The sequence below is a fragment of the Durio zibethinus genome, chromosome 18 (genome assembly GCF_047325235.1).
Source record: "Durio zibethinus cultivar Kanyao isolate XHJ-2024 chromosome 18, ASM4732523v1, whole genome shotgun sequence".
In the NCBI taxonomy this organism is placed as follows: domain Eukaryota; kingdom Viridiplantae; phylum Streptophyta; class Magnoliopsida; order Malvales; family Malvaceae; genus Durio; species Durio zibethinus.
Genome location: NC_143179.1, coordinates 6,467,836 through 6,487,815, shown reverse-complemented (window position 1 = coordinate 6,487,815; position 19,980 = coordinate 6,467,836). Strand labels below are relative to the sequence as shown.

The following is a 19,980-nucleotide window of genomic DNA, read 5'->3' as shown; positions in this document are numbered from 1 at the left end:
TCAAACAAATTAATAAAATTTTTACGTAAATATGATTGAGGTAAATATCCACATACAAAATTGGTTGATATTGATATTAATTGAGTCAAATGCTCACAGATCGCAATATCAAAATTTAAATAACATATGATAAATATATTCACGAAAAAAAATTATTGATTATGCCACTCATTTTTAGGTTTAACCTTTTCAATTTGAATTAAAAATTTTTATTTTATTGTTAGCAACTAAGCTATAAATATAAGAGAAATATTGTTGATTTAAGAATTGGGTTACAACTTCCAAACTTTCAAGACTTCAAAAACATTCAAAATATATTTCATTGTGCTATTTGTACTGCTCCAATAGATTAAGCCAATTTCTTTAAATCATCAAGGGTGAAAGGTAGGAGGGATTAGGGAGGGCTTGAAGTAAAGATTTGAAGACCACAGACATAAGAATTGACTCCAATAAAAGCCACAGGACAGGTCAAAACCTTGCCAAAGGATTTGACGTGTTGTAAATCTTTTCTTCTGTTCATGTGGTTGAACAACTTTTCCAAATTTGTAGTCAAATTTAACATGTGAAAGCTATATCACTGCAATTTATAACAAAACAATCAGCGAAAGAAAAACCCAACTTGATTATTGATTTGCACCATAGATTTCCATACCTAACTTCAAAATAGTTTGGGTGAAGTTTCATTTTAAGTAAGGGTAAAAAAAGCATTGTTTAATTTTAATTTATTTCTCCTCCAACATGAAAAGAAATTATGTTCACAAGTTATATTTTGCTTTAGCTTCCTTGAACTTTATCCTTGAACCCATCGCCTAAAACTTCTATGCTTTGTATTACCTTCCTAGAGCTTAGTACAAGTTATTATCATTGAATTATATATAGATTTCTATTGGTGCTAAGTTCGGATTGAAAGGTAAAATTTTGATATCACAGGTACGAAATCGATTGAAAGCAAAAATTGAAGTTATTTTTTATGTTTGTGCTCTGATATTTAAATCGGTAAAGTAAATAAAAAAATAAAGAATTCAGAAATAGAGATGCAAAAGTTAAAAGAGGAAAAAATTGGCTTCCTTTATCTAGAGGGAGGGACGAAGTGTTTGTTGATGACGAATTAATGACTTGTCAGGTTATCATCGGTGATGTGTGCTAAAATCGATTTATCACGTCCATTCGATTTATCACATCAACTTGAACCATGTCATTAAAATAATTTTGATCAAATTATAAATATTTTTTTACGATAAAAGATAATTATATCTTTAAAAACCAAAAATACCCCTAACAATTTCAATTCTCAAAAAAAATTATTATTGGGTAGTTCATCATATTTTTTTCGATTTTTTTATATGACAAATAAAAATTTTTAATATTGAAAACTAAATATTAAATTTTTATTTTGAAAAAAATAAATATTGAATTGTTGTTGTAGAAATTAGTTAATAATTTGTTAAAAATTAAATATTGAGTAGATTTTTTTGGATACTTTAATAAAATCTAAAAATAAAAAATACATAGTTAAAAAATGAAATGATATATGGATAATAGATAATACAATTAAATAAATAACTAAAAAATAGACTGATTGAATTCCATAAGTAACCTTTACCTACTTAAGATTTTCAATTTTTTTTATTGAAAATTTTCATTTAAGTGATTTTTAAAATAAATTATTATACACATTGAAAACATTAAATCATTATAAATGAAAATGAAAATATTTTTTTTATAATTTATCAATCACGCATTTAAATTATCTAATCAAAAATGAAAACTTTCAAGAGTGACTGTTTTCCTAAGTTTTTATATTACATATTGTATATTTATATATAAAAGGGGTGGCACATAGATAGATTATTTATAAAATAAGCTTCAATACTGTTAATTGAAGTGACATCTAATTTTTTTTTGTTATCGCTACATATTTCCTCCAAAATTTGTGAAGCATTTGAATCTCGTAACCTAGCGTTATATATACTTTTTAATTGTTCTTTGTTTTCTTGTGACTAAAAAAAAAAAAATCAGTTAGATTCCTCTTGGATTTGGTTTTTTCTTCAAATCCCATGCCTCTCGGTTTTTTTTTTTTTTTTAGTAAATAATTTACTTTTCTTGTTGCAAATATGATGCAAACTTAACAAACCCTTTTAATTAATATTTTGAAACGTTTAAAATTGAAACTCAATTCATCATTTTATATATAATCCAACATTTTTAATTTGTAGAAATTGATTGTGTCAACTTTCATGCTTAGTTTTTTTATAAATAATTTACTTTTATTGTTTATTAATGTTTTAATTTTAATAATCAAAATTTAATTCCCAGCAATCTCAAAAAAAAAAAAAAAAAATTCGTAATTTTCTTTTTAACCAATAAGAAACCAATTACATTCCAACTATAAGCATTTCATTTGAAGTAAATTCTAATTAGTGCATAGCAAAATTGTACTAAGTTATCTAATTAAAGTCCTTATCCTACTAATAGCATAGCATTAAAAAAGATGAGCTATGCCATCCTATCATATGGGTTAGATGCAATAAAAAGGGCATGGAGATAATAAGTTGGAAAAAGAAGGCTTATTTTGATCCTAATTATTCCTTGCCAAATAAATATGTGTTGTCAAATTAAGAATGAGAACTTTATTTCAAAAAAGAAAAAAAAAAGAAAAAAAAACTTTATTTTATTGAATATCTTATATAACTAGGGAGTGGTTAATTAACTACTAAGCTACTTATTTTTCACATTTTCCCCTTTTACCAAAGTTTAAAATAATTTTAGAAATTGATTATGTCATGCTATAGTAAATAGTATTAATTGAAAGCCAACATTCTTTTAAAAAGTATGTAGTAGTTGAATTCCAATTGAATTTATTTATTTTATTTTTTGGCCAATTATCTTTATTTTCATTTTAATGCCTACAATTTTTTAATAATTTTATTTTATTCCATATATGTTTTTAGTAATTTATTATTAAATATTAATTTTATGAAATTATTAAAAATCAAATGATAAAAGCATAAAAATTAAATACTTTTCTTAATCTTTGTTCAAATAAGAGTGACTAGTTTTTTTTTTTTTTTTAAGAAATATAAAAATGAATAATTAATAAAAATAACTCAGATTACTATTCTTTTTGGATTCAAGTTAAAAGAGGTGATCCATTTCAGATTTTTAATTTGTTTAAAAAGATACCATCCACTAACAAAGGTGATTGTCCTAAATTCCTAATGGGGCCATTTTACAAAGCTAAAAGGGTTAAAATTTAACGAAAGCAGAACTTTGTAAAAGAAAAGAAATCAAATGAGGTCAATTATTTCACAAAAAAGACAAAAAAAAAAAAAAAAAAAACTTAAAGTAAAGTCCCTACTCAAAACCAAAATTAGGCAGAGCTAGTTTTGCAAGATTGAAAATGATTTTTGCATTCAAAAGTTATTTTTATTCAATATCAATATTGAACAATAAAAAGTATACAATTTTTTTAAAATCATAATTTACAAATCTATACTAAAAAGCTAAGTTCAACCGCAATTTTTTATGGGTAAAATAATTTTATTACTTTATTTATATTGTTTTAAATATTGTAATTTATCAAGATAATTTTTTCACATTTTTCATCTATTTCACCATGATAATATTAAATATTTAAAAATTTAAACTATATTTTCACTCTACTTTTAAACAAACTTTTTTTAACCTAATTTTTTCAACTTTCAATCTTCCAACAAAATTTGCCAGCGATAAATTTAATAATTGAAACAAACACAAATTAAGGGTAGGGCAACAGAGTAAATAAGAGAAAACATGGTTTATAAAATGGGAAACTTGAAAAAAAAGCGTGAGAGGGGAGGGATAAGTGTGCGCTATAAAAAGGAGTCGTTGGACACCAATGTCCCTAACACGCACTGAGCCGTTGGCCCTCAGTCCATTCTCTCTAGAAACTTAAAAAAAGAAAGCAAACTAAATCCCTTTTTTTTTTTTTTTCCTTTTATTTATTTTTTTTGTTTTTAGAAACTCGGAACGAAATTTCAAAAAATATAAAACTCTTCAAAAAGCCTGAAGGAAAAAAAAGAAAGGACAGCGAAGAAGGGAGGAACGAAAAAAATTGCTAGATCGCAAGCCCTAGAAGCCTAGAAGTACCGATAAGGTTTGCAGATCCTAAATAATGCAATAGTTTCTCCTCTTTGCATTTTTCTCGAGAAAATTTCCCCTCATTGATTTTTTTTTTTTGGTTGAGGTACGAACGTGGAAGTTTAGTTGTTTTTATTTTTATTTTTTCAGTTTCGTTTGATCTGCGTTTTCTGGTTGAGATGTTGCTTCTCTTTCGTTGCCGAGAAAGGAAAGGAAAAGTTTGGGATATAGCTTTGTTTTATGTTGTGTTGTTTTCTTAAAAGGTTTTTGAGTAATGGTGGCGGCCATAGGAGATCTAATATTTTCTCTCATTTTCTCAGCAACCAAATGCAGCTCGAATTGTTCTTTTTTTTCGATTGTTTATTTTCTCGTCGTCATTTCTGTGTTCTTCGGTATTGATTGTAAATTTCTTTTGGAGAAACAGAAAAGATTGTTTGGAGAATGTTTCGTTCTGTATTGCAACGGATAGGAAAGCTGATACGTGTTCATGAATTGTTTCCATTTTCTCTGTCATTTTTTTTTTCCTTTTTGTTGTTTAAAGTTTTTACAGCTTAGATCTGCTTTTGTGTTTTTGTTTTTAGCGATTCCGCCTCCGTTTTGCAACATATTTTCTTGGTCGCTGATTCATATTTTTTGTGGCATATTTACGATGACACGCTCTGTTAAAGTACAGTATTTTTTTTACAACATAACAGTTGGCTTTGAGCATCTGGTAAAGCTTTTTTTCTCCTTTTGTAACTGGAGTTTTAGAAATGAAGAACTTCTTTGATTTTTTTTTTTAAATATTTTTCTGTTCTTTGGTTAGATTATGGAGAAAATTAATTAGGACGCTGAAATGTTAAAATTAATAGAAAGAAATTATTTGCCATTTCAGAATTTCCTTTTTTTTTTTTGGTTGGGCTGGGGGGTGGAACCTGCTTTTAAAATATTGAATATGTAACCTTCATTTGTAGCCAAAATTTGAGGATTTTGTGGTTATCTGAATTTGTTAATGCGTCTTTTGGAAATGTTCTGATTCTTTAATATATGTGATACAGTTGGAGCATGCACCAGCTGCTTTTTTAAAAAGCTTGCTATTTGCAAAAGAGGGAATTTCAGCGGATAATAGAACTTCTTTTTAATTTATAGAATCATGGTTGCCACTGCTGCTACATCTGCATTTTTTCCAGTTACTTCTTCTCCGGACTCCTCTGACTTGAAAAACAAGAAGCTTGGAAGTAGATCTACTAACCTTGGAGGTATCAAGCGGAAAACATCTGCTTCTACTGGAAGTTTGCAAGTCAAGGCAAATGCTCAAGCCCCTCCTAAAATAAATGGTACCACGGTTGTGACGACTCCAGTGGAAGGTTTCAAGAACGATGATGGTGTGAGTTCCCCTCCTCCCAGGACGTTTATTAACCAGTTACCTGATTGGAGCATGCTTCTTGCTGCTATCACGACCATTTTCTTGGCTGCTGAGAAGCAGTGGATGATGCTTGATTGGAAGCCGAGGCGACCTGACATGCTCATTGATCCATTTGGCATAGGGAGGATTGTTCAGGATGGTCTTGTTTTCCGACAGAACTTCTCAATTAGGTCATATGAGATAGGTGCTGATCGTACAGCATCCATAGAGACACTAATGAATCATTTACAGGTACAGTTATAGTTATTTGGCTAGAATGTTTGAACAGCTAACATTAGGAACTAAAATTCATATTTGCTGGTTTTTATGTAGATATATTGCATAAGCTTGATTTTTAATTAATATATATATTTTTGCAGGAAACAGCAATTAATCATTGTAGAAGCGCCGGACTGCTTGGAGATGGTTTTGGTGCCACCCCTGAGATGTGCAAGAAGAACCTAATATGGGTGGTCACACGGATGCAAGTTGTGGTTGATCGCTATCCTACTTGGTAAGACATACTCTCTTGCTCCTGGTTTGCTCTTATAACAACAATTCACGGTTTGCTCTACCCATATGGTTGTAGTTATATGTGTGTGATGCTATGTTGATACAGGACACAATGTGATGTCATTGAGGCATCAGGCATGTGTTCTGCTACTAACTAGTTTAACTCTTGAATTCCACCAATATATATGAATATATTTTTGCTTGGAGGATACAGAAACCGGATATAGGCTAGTTTATGTAGATATGTTTTGTAAGCTTGAATCCCTATTTTCGGTGGATGCCTACTAGCAATATATTTTTGCTTGGAGGATACAGAAACAGGATATAGGCAAGTGTATGTAGATATATTGCATTAGCTTGAATTGCTATTTTTGGAAGATGCCTACTAGCCTTATAGGAGTGAAGGTTTTGGAAGCCATTACAATATTGTGCATCACATGTTTTATAAGATTTGCAAGCATTGGGCTTGTTAAAAAAGAAAAGAAAGAAAGAAAGAAAACGGGAAGAAGTGGGGCTAAATAGTTCTTTGTTAGCAAGCCATACACAAAAATTAGTAGTTCTGGATGTATTTGGAGTATTATGAAATTTTATAATAATGAACATTGGACTTATGTCTGTCTTGCAGGGGTGATGTTGTTCAAGTAGACACTTGGGTCAGTGCATCAGGGAAGAATGGCATGCGAAGGGATTGGCTTGTCAGTAATAGTAAAACTGGCGAAATTTTAACAAGAGCTTCAAGGTAGGGCAGTGTTTATGAAGTTGCTTCATGTGCTTATGGCTGGTTTTGCTCTTATCTTTAAACAAATGATGAGATGATTTTCTGACACCAGTATGAAAGGATCACAATCATTCAAATTTTTCATGATGTAATCTGATGTTTTTGTGTCATGATCTTGTTCTTCTCACAAGAACAAAAAAAAAAAAAAAACTGGGAATAGCCAAAGTCAGAAACTATTGAACTCTAAAATATTTCCAAATTTGTTTTGTAAGCATTTAATATGTTTTCAGTAGATACTTGAAATGATAGTTTGGTTTCCCAGGCCACACCGAGTGGCTTTTTTACTCTCTCTGTCCTTGTGCATTATTAAAAGGTGTTTCAGGAGCAACTAATCTATATTCCCTCTGTTTTGATTTTGGTTTTGGTGATCTGCAGTGTGTGGGTGATGATGAATAAACTGACTAGAAGGTTATCTAAAATTCCAGAACAGGTCCGAGGAGAAATAGAACCTTATTTTATGAATTCTGATCCTGCTGTGGCTGAGGATAGCCGGAAACTTGTGAAACTTGATGACAGCATGGCAGAATATGTATGTAAAGGTTTAACTGTAAGTCCCAGCTTCCCCCATCTCTCTTCTTCAGCATGTTAATGGCAGTGGGCACTAATAATTGTCTTTCTATTTATTTGTTGCATTGTTATTTAAAGTTTATTTCTAATTGCAGCCTAAATGGAGTGACTTGGATGTCAACCAGCATGTAAATAATGTGAAGTACATTGGCTGGATCCTTGAGGTATACTCAATCCAGTAACATTGAACGTGCCTCCTTACTTCTTCTTCTCTGATTATAACAACTGAACCAAAATCCTAACCATTTAATTTCATATACCTTAAATCGTACCTGAGATGCTGAGAACCTGACAGGAATTAGCTATTTATCTTGGCTTTTGGTTTATTCAGGAAAGCATAGAAATCAGTGGTGACCATTTTCAGATCACATAATTTTCCTGCTCAAAAAAAAAAATTTTATTTACTATAGCATTCCTGAGAAGTGATTTTAGGTTGCAGTTATTGATGAAAATGAACTGTGTGCCAACTTCTTTGTTTATCTGGTACTAATTACCGACCCAATTTGGATAGAAGTTTTCTTGGAACCAATAAGCCACCAAATTTGAGTTATGGAGGCTAATATGAAACTGCAATTTAAGAACACAATGCTTTGAATCTGACATAGGATGTACTTTTTCTTTATATTTTTCACCAATCAACACATTTATATGTTTGGAAGTTACATTCACTTTAACCGGAAGGTAATACTGGTTGCAGAGTGCTCCATTGCCAATCTTGGAGACTAATGAGCTTTCTGCCATGACACTGGAGTATAGGAGGGAGTGTGGGAGAGACAGCGTGCTGCAGTCACTGACTGCTGTCTCCGACTCTGATGTGGAAAACTTAGCAAATTTTGGTGCAATCGAGTGCCAGCACTTGCTCCGACTCGAGGATGGGGCTGAGATTGTGAGAGGGAGGACCCAGTGGAGGCCTAAGTTTGCCAAAAGTTTTGGTAATGTGGGTCAAATTCCTGCAGAAAGTGCATAGAAATCCAATTCTCTGAATTGTGGCTCTGGAGGTGCATAATCTCATTGCTGTGTGTCACAATGCTTTGTCTAATAGGATCTACGTGTGTACTTTGGATTTATATATGTTTCTTCTTTATTTATATATTATTCCTTCTGATTCGTCCTCGAGAGAAATATATATATATATATATATATATAAAAGGGTTGTAAGCTTCACTGTAATTAGCTCTTGTTTTGTCTTCTCTCTCTCTCTCTCTCTACCTTTGCCTGCCTGCCTGCCAGCCCGGCCAGCCGGCTCTTGTCATGAAAGTGGTTCTGCTTTTGAAAATTGGTAGCCATGTGAGATGGGAACGACTTTTGTATAGGAGGAAAGCTTCTTCGCTTAAAGCTTTGCCTTACTGGTCAGTTGGTACCCTACATACCTCATGGGCTCTTACCCGGTTAGAGTCTCGCAGGATATGTGTATTTTTGACATTTCATTCAATGGATATTTTGGCTTTTCATCTCAACCTAAATCTGCTCATCTTTTTCTTGTTTTTTTGGCATTGAATAAAGAAAGTTCATAATCATTAACAAACGGGGAAATCTGTTGGTAACTTGGATGTACCATCTAAGGACCCAAAAAACAAAATAAAGGAATAAGGACTAAACCAAGACAGAAACCAAAATAAGAGAGGCAAAAGCCTAAATAAACATTAGTCAGATTTTACTTGCTGAGATTTAATACTGGTAGTTAATATTTTATAGCTAAATTATATATGGCTGAGTTATGATCTAGATTTAATATTTTTAACTTCTAATATTTTTTAATTCGAGCGTTTGATTCTACAATTGATGTATGTTTTCGTTAAAAAGTTGGGAGTTTGAATTCCCTCAATCTCCGATATAATAAAAAACTGAACCTCCCAAGTTCTAATATAAGAAAAAATGATTTCCAAGGATTTTGGAAGGAAAGAGTAAGAAGAATCTGAAATCATGTGATGGGTAACAATTAACTTAAAAAATTTTTTATTGGGTATTTGTAAGGGGAGAAAGAAGAAGAAAGGAAATGGGATGGAAGAAAAATGTTGGAACTTAGAAGATTAAACTGGCGTCAAATATAGGTATGGGCCGTTATGGTGAAAATGGATACTGTGGGCTCAGGGCCTTCGTCCAAGGTCCTCAAACCAGCTTAACTAAACGAGTTCAACTCAGATTGTAGATTATTATTATTGTTATTAGCAATTTTCTTTTATTAGTTGAAAAACAAGGACCCTTTTTAAACTCTGAAATATATCGCCTAGATTTACGAATTCAATTCATTTAATTTCAACCACCAATGATTTTGCTGTTCATTAAAGAGAAACGTCCATCTTTGAATAATTGGACGAACAAGGAGTTAATTACTTTCTCAAAATTAAATTCCCTTAATTCTATGAAAACGATTAATATAAAAATATAATAATAATAATAATAATAATATTATTATTATTATTATTATTATTATTATTATTATTATTATTATTATTAAAAGTGGGAAACTTGTGATAATCTCGAATTGTTTCTTTATTCGTTATATAAATTATTATGTACTTTTTTTTTAAAAGTAGAACCAAAGTTTAAAGAAAATTATGGAAGAAAAACTTACACTTTAAGAATTGAACTACAGACTCTAACTTTGCAAAAATGTACCTATTGAGAGAGGTGTGTGAATCATTTGTGTTAAATGTCATATTCAAAATAAAATGTACTTGGATTTGTAGAATAACTACTTAATTGATTAACTATCATTACTCTATCTGCATGTAAACTCAACAAATGCATGCATCTGCACGTATGGGAAAGCTAAAGGGTTATGATCAAAGTGAATTGTCCTTGGATCTCTATGCGTATATTATGAGAAATGATCAATTTTTATCAATTTAAAATTAATTTAGTTTTATATTTTTTATATATTTTTATACTTTGTAATCTATGTGTGGATAGAGCATAAAATTATATATATATATATATATATATATGTATCACAATTCATTATATTAGGGCTAAAAATAAGTTGATACATTGCACTTTTTACAACGAATCATATAGAAATGGATAGAATGTAAGACAAACTAGCTAGAATATTAAGAGATTAGAAAAATAAACTTAATCCAATGCAGTTTTTTTATGATCCCAATATTCCATGTTATTTTAATTATTCATACATATGCACATGAAAAAAGGTCCAATCCCCCCCCCCCCCACCATGAAACTCGATCGATCTCACATGATTTAGCTTCAATCCCTATCTATAGTAAGTGGAGTGCATCAATTCACTTTTGTTATATACTATAATATTAAACTAATTTAATCATTTTTGTTATAATATAAAGTAAAACTATATGGCCATTATACTGCTTCGTTTTATATAATTAACAAGGCAAGAATTTGTGCGTATAATCAAGATACTTGAATTTCGAACATTATTGTTCTTCCAAATTAATTTTCTCAAAATTTTCATTAAGATAATTTAGGATTAATGAAACATGCTTTGCAAATAAATTAAGATTTAATTTAGTTGATCAATATAATTATTTTTTAAAAAATGATATTCAATAAATATGAATTTAAAATTTAACATCAGTAATCTCTTTTTCTACCCTCAAATTATGATTTTCCTTGTATAAAAAAATAGGCCAAGAAAAAATTATAGAATAGAGTTTCTTTCCTTTAATTTATAATGTTTGTTATATAACAACAACGTTTGAAAGTAACAAATCGAAAGAAGCATATCTTGCAAAAGACTAAAAGAAAGCACATTTGGACATGTAATTAAAAAATCTTAAATAAAAAATCTTAAAACCTTGAGATCTTAAATTTAAGTTTAGAATTTAGGATTATGATTTTAATATTTTATTAAAATTTTGTAATTATTTATATTAATTTTTTTTACATTTTTGATCAAATGAATCAACCTCGGCCGAAGGCCCAAAACTCGAAACGGTGAAGCCGCGTGCGCCTACAGGTTTGGCTGTTTGACTTTTGAAGGAGGACTTGAAATTTCGTTCAAAAGAAAAAATTTTTTTACAACCAATAGAAAAGCGACACGTCGCCGACATTCCAGCATCCGTCACATGGTTGTCGGAGATTCATTTTTTTGCATTGACTTGTAGATTTTACATCTGGTCCCACTTCATCTTTCGTTTGACCCTCTTACCCTTTCTACTTTGTACGTATAGAATTGCATTAAGGGTTGGTTGAGTGTGATTGTCGTTGAAAAAAAAAAAATAGATTGAAAAAAAGTATTTTTCAAAAAATTGGTAAAAAAATATGATTAGTAATTTTAAGTGTTTAATATTATTGTAAAAATAGTATTGTAAGTAATTAAAATGTTAAAATATATATAGTAATAAAATATTAAAATAAAAGATAATGTAATAATTTTTATCTTAAAACCCTTTTTGATTTGAGTTATAAAACTAAGTTTTTAAATTGAAATATCATTTTTTTGGTTATTTAACATTAAAATTAAATCAAAAGTAATTTTTACCATAAAAGTTACTTTCAACGACACAATTATATTAACCGATGGGTCAAGTCCTATTGGTAGAGAAGTAATTGTGCTTGACAGGGGTTGAAATTTGCGTAGAAACGGAGGCAGAAAACCCGAATCTTTTCTGGGAGAAATTGTGGTTTCGCATTTAAATTCATCAAGAAAAAACTCAAAAAATTATATTTTTGCATAAATTTATTTGATAAAATATGGAAATTTTAATTTTAGTGATTATTTCAAATATGCACACAAAAAAATCAATTTCGAATAACATCAAATACTAAAAAGTATGAGAAAATGATAAGTATTAGATTAACAAGAAGTTAATATCTTCTCATGAAACATAAAAATGTTGAAAGAAAATCATAAAATCAACATAAAATATAAAAAAGGTAAAAATCTAAAGCGTTTTAAAAAGAGAATGACATGAACATGGAAAATATAAAAAGCTAAAAAACTAAAGTGTTTTAAAAAATAATGATATTTATACTATTATAAATTAAAAAGAATTTAAAAGGATTCAAATCTTGACAGCTATCCAAGTCTATTATGGGTTAGATATTTATTTAACATTTAATTTTAACTTTTGCATTTGAATTTTATTTGCATGGAAAGTTGCAATGAAGCCCAATGGGATTTAATTTATCACTTTTCATGGAAAATTTTTTTGTCTACTTTTGTTGGTGTATGTAAAAAAAATTCGATAAAAATAAAGAATTTATGCACCATTTCTTATGAGTGACATCTTTCAAAGGGTTCTACTTGGTTTATCCAAGTGAATGAATACTAATTTTATTAAAAGTAGTTCAACTTTTTTTTTTTTTTTTATAGAAAACAAACTAAAATTCATCAAAGTGATTTTATAAAATTCATCGGGTTTTAGGAATTTTTAAAATTATAATTAAATAAATTTTTAAATAAAATTTTAAGGTTAATATATTTTTATTAACTCTATTAAAATATAAAAAAAATTAAAAATTTTCAGTATGAAACTTAATTAAATTCATAAAGAATAAATAAAAATAAATTAAACAAATAAAATTAAAGTCATAAAATTCATAAAAATGAAATATGGTAAATAATTACTAGTGAATGAAAATATGTATAATTAAAATAAGAAATTATTTTACTCACAAAACCTCTTTCATTTTTTTTATACATGTCAATATAGAATATAAAAATAGAGATTAAAATTTTCAAAGAATGAATTTCAAGGAAACATATGATGATATTAAATAAAAAATTAATTTTCTTAAATTTGAATCGAGGATTGACCAAGCATTTTGTAATATTTTTTAATAAATTATTTGTAATAAATTTATTTTTTCAGATAATTTATTTATATTAAATTTCAAATTTTATGAAGGGACTCATTCTAACGAATATGGAATATATATGTTTACATAATATAATTTCGATGTTATATATTTATTATTATTTTTCATTGAAATTAGTACTACTTAATATGCAAAAAATGTTATAATTTTCTATAAATTTAACCACTCATGTATTTAATTTTTTAATAACTAAAACATATAAAATATGAAAATTTTATATCATAATATTTATATATCAAACAAAATATTTTTTTATTTTTGTTAAATTTATATATGATTTTTTAAAAATTTAAATTATATTAACCTTATTTTTTATATTATATTATCATATTGTATTTAAATTTATTAGATTTATTTTTTCATGAAAAAACAACACTAAATTATTTTAATTTTAATTTTAAGAAAAATGAAGTTGATATAATAATAATTATTATAAAAAAAAAAAAGAACATTTCACGGGTAAGCACGAGAACAAGATTGAGATGATCTTATAAAGTTTTTTTTTTTTTTTTTGAGAGACTTGATTTGAGTGAACAAACCGACAAGGTGGGAAATTTTTCCACCGATAAGATTTTTTGAAATCTTTATTCCTTAACAAGAGTACTTTTAACTTATTTCTTTAAGAAAGTTATTTATGTTATGTTAATGATACATCAGCTTTATATCATATTTTTTAAATAATAATTTAAATAAAAAATATATTTTTTAAAATTAAAACATTAAACTTGTAAGGGTTTTTTTTTTAAATTATAAATATCTTATAAACCTTAAATCTATTTTTTCCTTATATTTTACTTTTTTTATTAAACACAATTTTTTCTACAAAATTTTGGAGCATAAAGGTTTGCAAATGGAATTATATTTGACAGTATTGTTCTTAATCTAAAAATATTTTTCGATTTTGTAAGAATCCTAAACTTTATAGTTATGGCGTTGAATTGTAATATAATCTCCATGTTAATTAGACAAGCAAAATTAATAGAATTCATACTAGTAGGTTTTGTTTTTACATGTATAGACCATAATTTATTGAGTCATTTTAATTTATAATTTTTTTGTTATCGATTTTTTTTCTTGACAAAAAGAAATTTGTTTGTCATTATTGCATCATTCTCATTTTTTTTTTGTGAGAGTTTCATACATTTTAATGAACTCAGAATTTGAACTTGAGCTAAGATAAACCATATAACTAAGGACATATTTGCTTATGTAGCTTTCTCCATGATCAGGTTATACAGCGCTTAAGACTAGAGTTTAATATTTCATAAAGTTTACAACGATTATTAATCAACATGTGAATATTGCTTGTTTATGGATTTCTTTATAAATGAATGAAAAATCATACTTTTAGCTTATATTTTTGTTTACAATTTCTAATTATAGGTAGAATCTCTAGTTAAAGATATATGCAATACAATTTCAATTGCATTGTTTAAATTAAAAGTAAGTTGATTTTAAATTTTTTACGTTGTAAATAGCTCTGCAAAGTGAATGGCTTTTTTACTTAAATTGTTTACTTTTGTAGCCAAAGCAATTTCAGATGGCATATTTTATATATTATTGAATTCTTATTATATATGATATTGAGCTAATAATTATTTTTTATTATTTCAATGCTAGTTGGTAATGTCTGAAAGAAAATTTCTAATTTTTTGTTATTGGAATGGTAGCTTCATTGAAGAATCAAATGGCTTGTGTTATGATGGTCCTCTTTTAAGAGCAATTAAACTGAAGTCAAAAACAAAATTCAACATATTGATGGACAAGATGTATTGTATTACATGATTTGATAGAGAACGAACACAACTAAATTTGGTTTGTCGGTATCCAGCAATAGTGCAATCATCAATGATTAAATATATTCGTTTACCTATTGTTGATGATGCCAATGTAGATATCATGTTGGAAATTCCATCTATTCATCCCTCTATTAGCAATGTTGAATTGTATTTAGAAGTGGAATCAATTTTTATTGGACCTATCGAATATAAGGGTCAATCCAAAAGTTTTATTCCATTTGCTTAATTGCCAACACAAGATAATGACACTTCGTTGGATCATGCTAATACCCACCATGCTAATCATCCAATTTTGCCAAGTAATAGTGAACCTACCATGAAAAAGCAAGTATCAGTCATAGATAATATTTTTGGATTCTCAAATTATGAAAGTATTAGCCAATATGACAAAGATACTATTGCAAATATAACTGCAGTGGAACAATTAGTTTATTCTGAATCTAACGATATATTCAAGAATATGAATGTGAATAATGAAGTACTTGAAAAAGAAAATGAGGAACATGAAGAGCAAGAAGATTTTGAAGATGTCAACCTAGAAGTTGATAGTACCACTATAGAGGTGCCACTCTATGAGCCAAACATGTCATTCTTCACCAATATTGATCGAGTTGATCATGCTATTACTAGTAATTAGACACCATAAAGCCAAAGTTTTGCTTGAAATCTTGATTTTGAGTTGAGGAAAGGTTTAATTTTCCAAGATAAGACAGAATTGAAAAGAGCTGTACAATTGTACTCCATCAAGAGACACAAAAAATATGAAGTGATGGAAACAAAAAAAAAAGATATGGTTATTGGGGTGTAAAAGACATCGAAAAAGTGGATGCAAATGGAGGCTTCGCGTGTATCAATGTAAAAGTTATGAACTTTTTAAGATTAGTCAATATGATAGCCCTTATACATGTGTCTACCCAAGGTTGAGTCATGATCACCCACAACTAAACTCAAATTTGTTAGCACATGAGATTGAAAGTCAAATGAAAGCTGAACATTCGATTACAGTTGTAGCTTCGAATGCCAAGGTAAAAGATAAATTTTCTTATGATGTTTCATACAAAAAGATGTGGCATGCAAAACAAAAGGCGATTACAAATGTTTTTGGTGATTGGGACATATCTTATAGGGTATTACCTAAATTTATTATTGTACTTGAAAAGTATAATGGAATGATTGTTATATGGCAATTTGAGCAGTTGTGTGATTTGACTGTTGGAGTATTCGGACTATTACACCATGTTTTTTGGGTTTTTCCACCTTTCATTAAAGAGTTCAAGTATTGTAGACCAATTATAAGTATTGATGCTACTTATTTGTATGAAAGATATAAAGGTAAAATGCTTATTGTAATGGGAATTGATGCTAATAACCAGCTTTGACCACTTGCATTTGCTATTGCTAAAGAAGAATCTTTTGATAGTTAGAGATGGTTTTTTACTTGCATTAAAAAGAAAATGACTCAACGAAAAGGGATTTGTTTGATATCTAATCGTCATTGTGGTATTTGTGCAGCAGTGAATGAACCTAGCTCTAGATGGCAAGAACCATGGACCTATCATTGATTTTGCTCGCGACATATATGCAGTAATTTTAATGATAAGTTTCATAATAAAAACTTGAAAATACTTGTGTATAGAGTTAAAAATGCACATCAGTTACGAAAGTTTGATACCATAATGAAAGAGATAGAAAAAATTAATCTTGAAGCTTAAAAATGGTTAGATAAGATACCAGTGCAATAATGGGCATTGGCACATGATGGTGGTGGACGTTACGGAATAATGACAACTAATTTATCTAAGGTGTTCAATAGTGTGCTAAAAGGGGCTAGAAATTTACCTATCACAGCATGTGTGCAATTAACCTTTTATCGATTGGTTAATTTTTTTACCACCAGACAGGGCTTTGCATTGGAGGCATTGGCAAAAGGAGACTTGTACACTCCTCATGTTACAGCTAAACTTTAAGGTTATCTAGCAAAGGCCAACACACATGATCTTGTTCCATTTGATATACAAAAAGAAGTGTTTGAAGTAATAACTGCATCTTATGGTGAGAGAATGCAACGAGGTCATAACAAACAAGTTATTCAACTTGATAAAAGAACATGTACATGTGGAAAATGACAAATTTATAAGTTTTCCTATTCACATGTGATGGCTGTATGTGAAAGGTTGGCACTTGATAGTTGGTAATATATAGAAAAGTATTATTTCATTGAACAATATTCTCAAACTTGGGCACCTCAGTTTAATCCAATCCTTCATGAAGATTATTGGCCGAGCCTAATATCCCATAATTATTACCAGATCCTAATCTTAGACGTTCAAAAAAAGGTCGATCACAATCTACACGAATTAGAACTGAGATGGATATCAATGAAGGTCGAACAACAATTCGTTGTAAACTTTGTAAACAACCAGGCCATGATTCAAATACAGCTGCAGTTTAATATGAAATATAAGGTATTTCTTATTCTTTTTCATTTAAGTTTATTGAAGATGTAATTTGATAACTTGTTTCTCCAAAGAATCTACCAACACCTTATATTTCTTACACCCCATTTATAAATTATCAATTTTTTCTATTTGTGCTTGTATCTCTACTTGCATTTTTTCTATATTATCTTTGTTTTCCACTTTCAATGCTAAAATTTTCAACAATGGATCTTTGATATGAGACTTTCTATTTTTGATTCCAATTTCATAGATTGATAAAAGGAATTTATTTGTCTAATGTTGGGAAATAATGGATATTCATGAGTAATATTCTTTTTCTTTTCAAGTTAAAAATTATTTAATACATATTTTTTTCAAATATATGCAGGGTTACCAAGAATTCTAAGAAAAATTATGGAGGGAACGATTGTAGATGTCATATCCAAGTAGTTTTATTAAGCATGCATACTGTTTTTATTTTTAAGACATGAACTTGTTCATTTCATAGTTTCATAAAGGTTTTATGATTTTGTTTTCAATTTACTAGTTTTATCTTTTAATTATATTATGAAAATATTGGTTACTTTGTAATTTGATTGGTTTCAACATAATTTTTTAGAGTAAAGAACATAAAATATTTAAAATCTTTTAGCCTAAATAATCATCAACTTTCTATTATTCAACTGCAAATAGGTGCTAGATTAAAAAAAAAACTGAATATTTTTATTACCCAAAACAGAACAGGGAAGCTTTAATACAAAGTTAACAGCTGCAATATCAACAAATAAATGAATATAAAAGAAAAAAAATATTTTGAATAGTCTTTCACAAAGTTCTCATTTATAGATCCCTATTGACTAAGTCACAAGAAATCCCAATGACATTTGCTAGTCTTTGCCTAATATTCTTTGCAACTAATCTTGATGGAGTAGCATCTGTAGAACTGATTTTGCCATAAATTCTGTAAGGTATACTTGTGGGAGTTTTATTTTCCCGGGTGCTCAGCCCTATCCTCATCGTAACTTCTTTAAAAAAATTGCTATCTTTGATACCTATTTTGGGAAGCTTAGCGCTGGCAGCAATGCTTATATAATGGTGGATTCAATAAACAAAAATGGCATGTGTACCTTGAATCTACAGAATCAGTTATCACCAGTGGCCCTATTTACACTATAGAGATGTGCTTGTTTGGTTTGGATAGGGAAATGGCTTCAGTTTTCTACAAAGACCAATCAGGCTTGGCAGTTCTGATGACCATTAAATCTGGCATAAGAAAGATCTTTTCAGATTCTAAGATATGTGATTTTGAGTTTGATCCTTGTGGTTATTCAATTAATGTAATTGAAAGGGTTGCAATTTTTACCATTCATGTTACACCAGAAGATGGGTTTACTTATGCAAGCTTTGAAGCTGTGGCTATGATCTGAAAAGTTTGAATTTGAAGCAGTTGGTGAACAGAGATAGTATTCCATATAGATTCAACAGAGATAGTATATGACAGATATAAAATAATGTATAACAGAGAGGTTTTAACCAGATATCATCACTTCAGCAGTAATGTTAACCATGAAGGAACACTATCCTACCTACCAAGCATAAAGCAATGAAGTTTTTTCTTACACTAAAATAGAATAGAATCTTTATTCTTTAATAAAAGCATTTTTAATCTTATTACCTTAATAAAGGTATTTTATGACACATAACCATTTTGATTTTTTTTCTTTTTCATTGTCACTGTTGCTCATATCTTTCTATAACAAAAATGAAAATCTTTTACAAAAAATGAAAATTAAAAAAAAAACTTTAAAACTCATATCTTTTTTAACGGTGTTAATTCCCTCATTGAGAATAAGCTTGTTTTCTATTTAGAAAACAAACTTAAAAGAAACTCTACAAATTTTGATAAGGTTATAATTTGAAGTTGAACTATAGAGCAAATAAGGGTACAAAATATTAAAAAAGTATTTGATACAATAATACAATAAAAAAATGTTGAAACTAAATTTTATTTAAAATGAGTAGCATGAATGTAATCTATCCATATATAAGCAAAATTTTAAACAATGATCTAAACATGAGAGTAATAAAGTATAACGTCTACCTGCCAATCTTCTCAAGAACTGCATAGCGATTCGACCGACAGCCATTAGCTGACTCAACAATCCCATCATAAAATCTTTGAAGTTCTTTTGAACTGCCTACCTGCAACAATACTGTCATTATGTCAGAATAATTTCACAACCTCAGACCTCAAAATTGCCCAACATAATGCCAGTAGAACCCACTTAATCACAAAATTTTCATATAGTCACAAAGCAAATCAAGTGAAATTTCCATTCAATTTTTAGCATGTGTACATAATTTCATGAATGTGAAGTTGTATTCAAAGTTGTGCATTGCTTTCGGTTAATGAAAGATCCATTCACACAAACAACATTTAAAATAACATCAATTATAATACCCTTTTTTGATAAAAAGAAAGGCTACCCCGTCAAATCATCCCCTAAAGCAGATCTTTTTCAATCCTATATTCTAATAATAAAGTCGAGCCTCAAACAACATATGCTTGAGTATGCATTGGAA

General features: G+C 28.8%; 1 protein-coding gene and 1 pseudogene across 5 annotated transcripts; both read left to right on the top strand.

Moving 5' to 3' along the window:
• The first annotated feature begins 3,885 nt into the window (after window positions 1-3,885).
• Window positions 3,886-8,818, top strand: LOC111299072 (palmitoyl-acyl carrier protein thioesterase, chloroplastic). 5 transcript variants are annotated; one of them, XM_089747116.1, is made up of 8 exons: window positions 3,886-4,135; window positions 4,270-4,831; window positions 5,157-5,755; window positions 5,884-6,017; window positions 6,642-6,755; window positions 7,170-7,341; window positions 7,457-7,525; window positions 8,059-8,818. In XM_089747116.1, the coding sequence occupies exons 3-8, from the start codon at window positions 5,252-5,254 to the stop codon at window positions 8,326-8,328; spliced, it is 1,263 nt and encodes a 420-aa protein (XP_089603242.1). In that variant the 5' UTR covers window positions 3,886-4,135; window positions 4,270-4,831; window positions 5,157-5,251; the 3' UTR covers window positions 8,329-8,818. The 5 variants fall into 5 exon arrangements, with proteins under 5 accessions (XP_089603242.1, XP_022749749.1, XP_022749746.1 ...); XM_022894014.2 differs by lacking the exon at window positions 4,270-4,831 and having other exon boundaries at window positions 5,248-5,755; XM_022894011.2 differs by lacking the exon at window positions 4,270-4,831.
• Window positions 8,819-15,275: 6,457 nt separating this feature from the next.
• On the top strand, window positions 15,276-18,895 carry LOC149513643 (S-adenosylmethionine decarboxylase proenzyme-like; annotated as a pseudogene).
• Window positions 18,896-19,980: the final 1,085 nt, after the last annotated feature.

Excerpts from the sequence above, each read along its gene's own strand:
- LOC111299072 (XM_022894014.2), top strand. The coding sequence starts at position 5,252 with ATGGTTGCCACTGCTGCTACATCTGCATTTTTTCCAGTTACTTCTTCT. Across the intron at positions 6,018-6,641 it reads GTTGATCGCTATCCTACTTG|GGGTGATGTTGTTCAAGTAG; the intron begins GTAAGACATACT and ends TCTGTCTTGCAG. Across the intron at positions 7,526-8,058 it reads ACATTGGCTGGATCCTTGAG|AGTGCTCCATTGCCAATCTT; the intron begins GTATACTCAATC and ends TACTGGTTGCAG.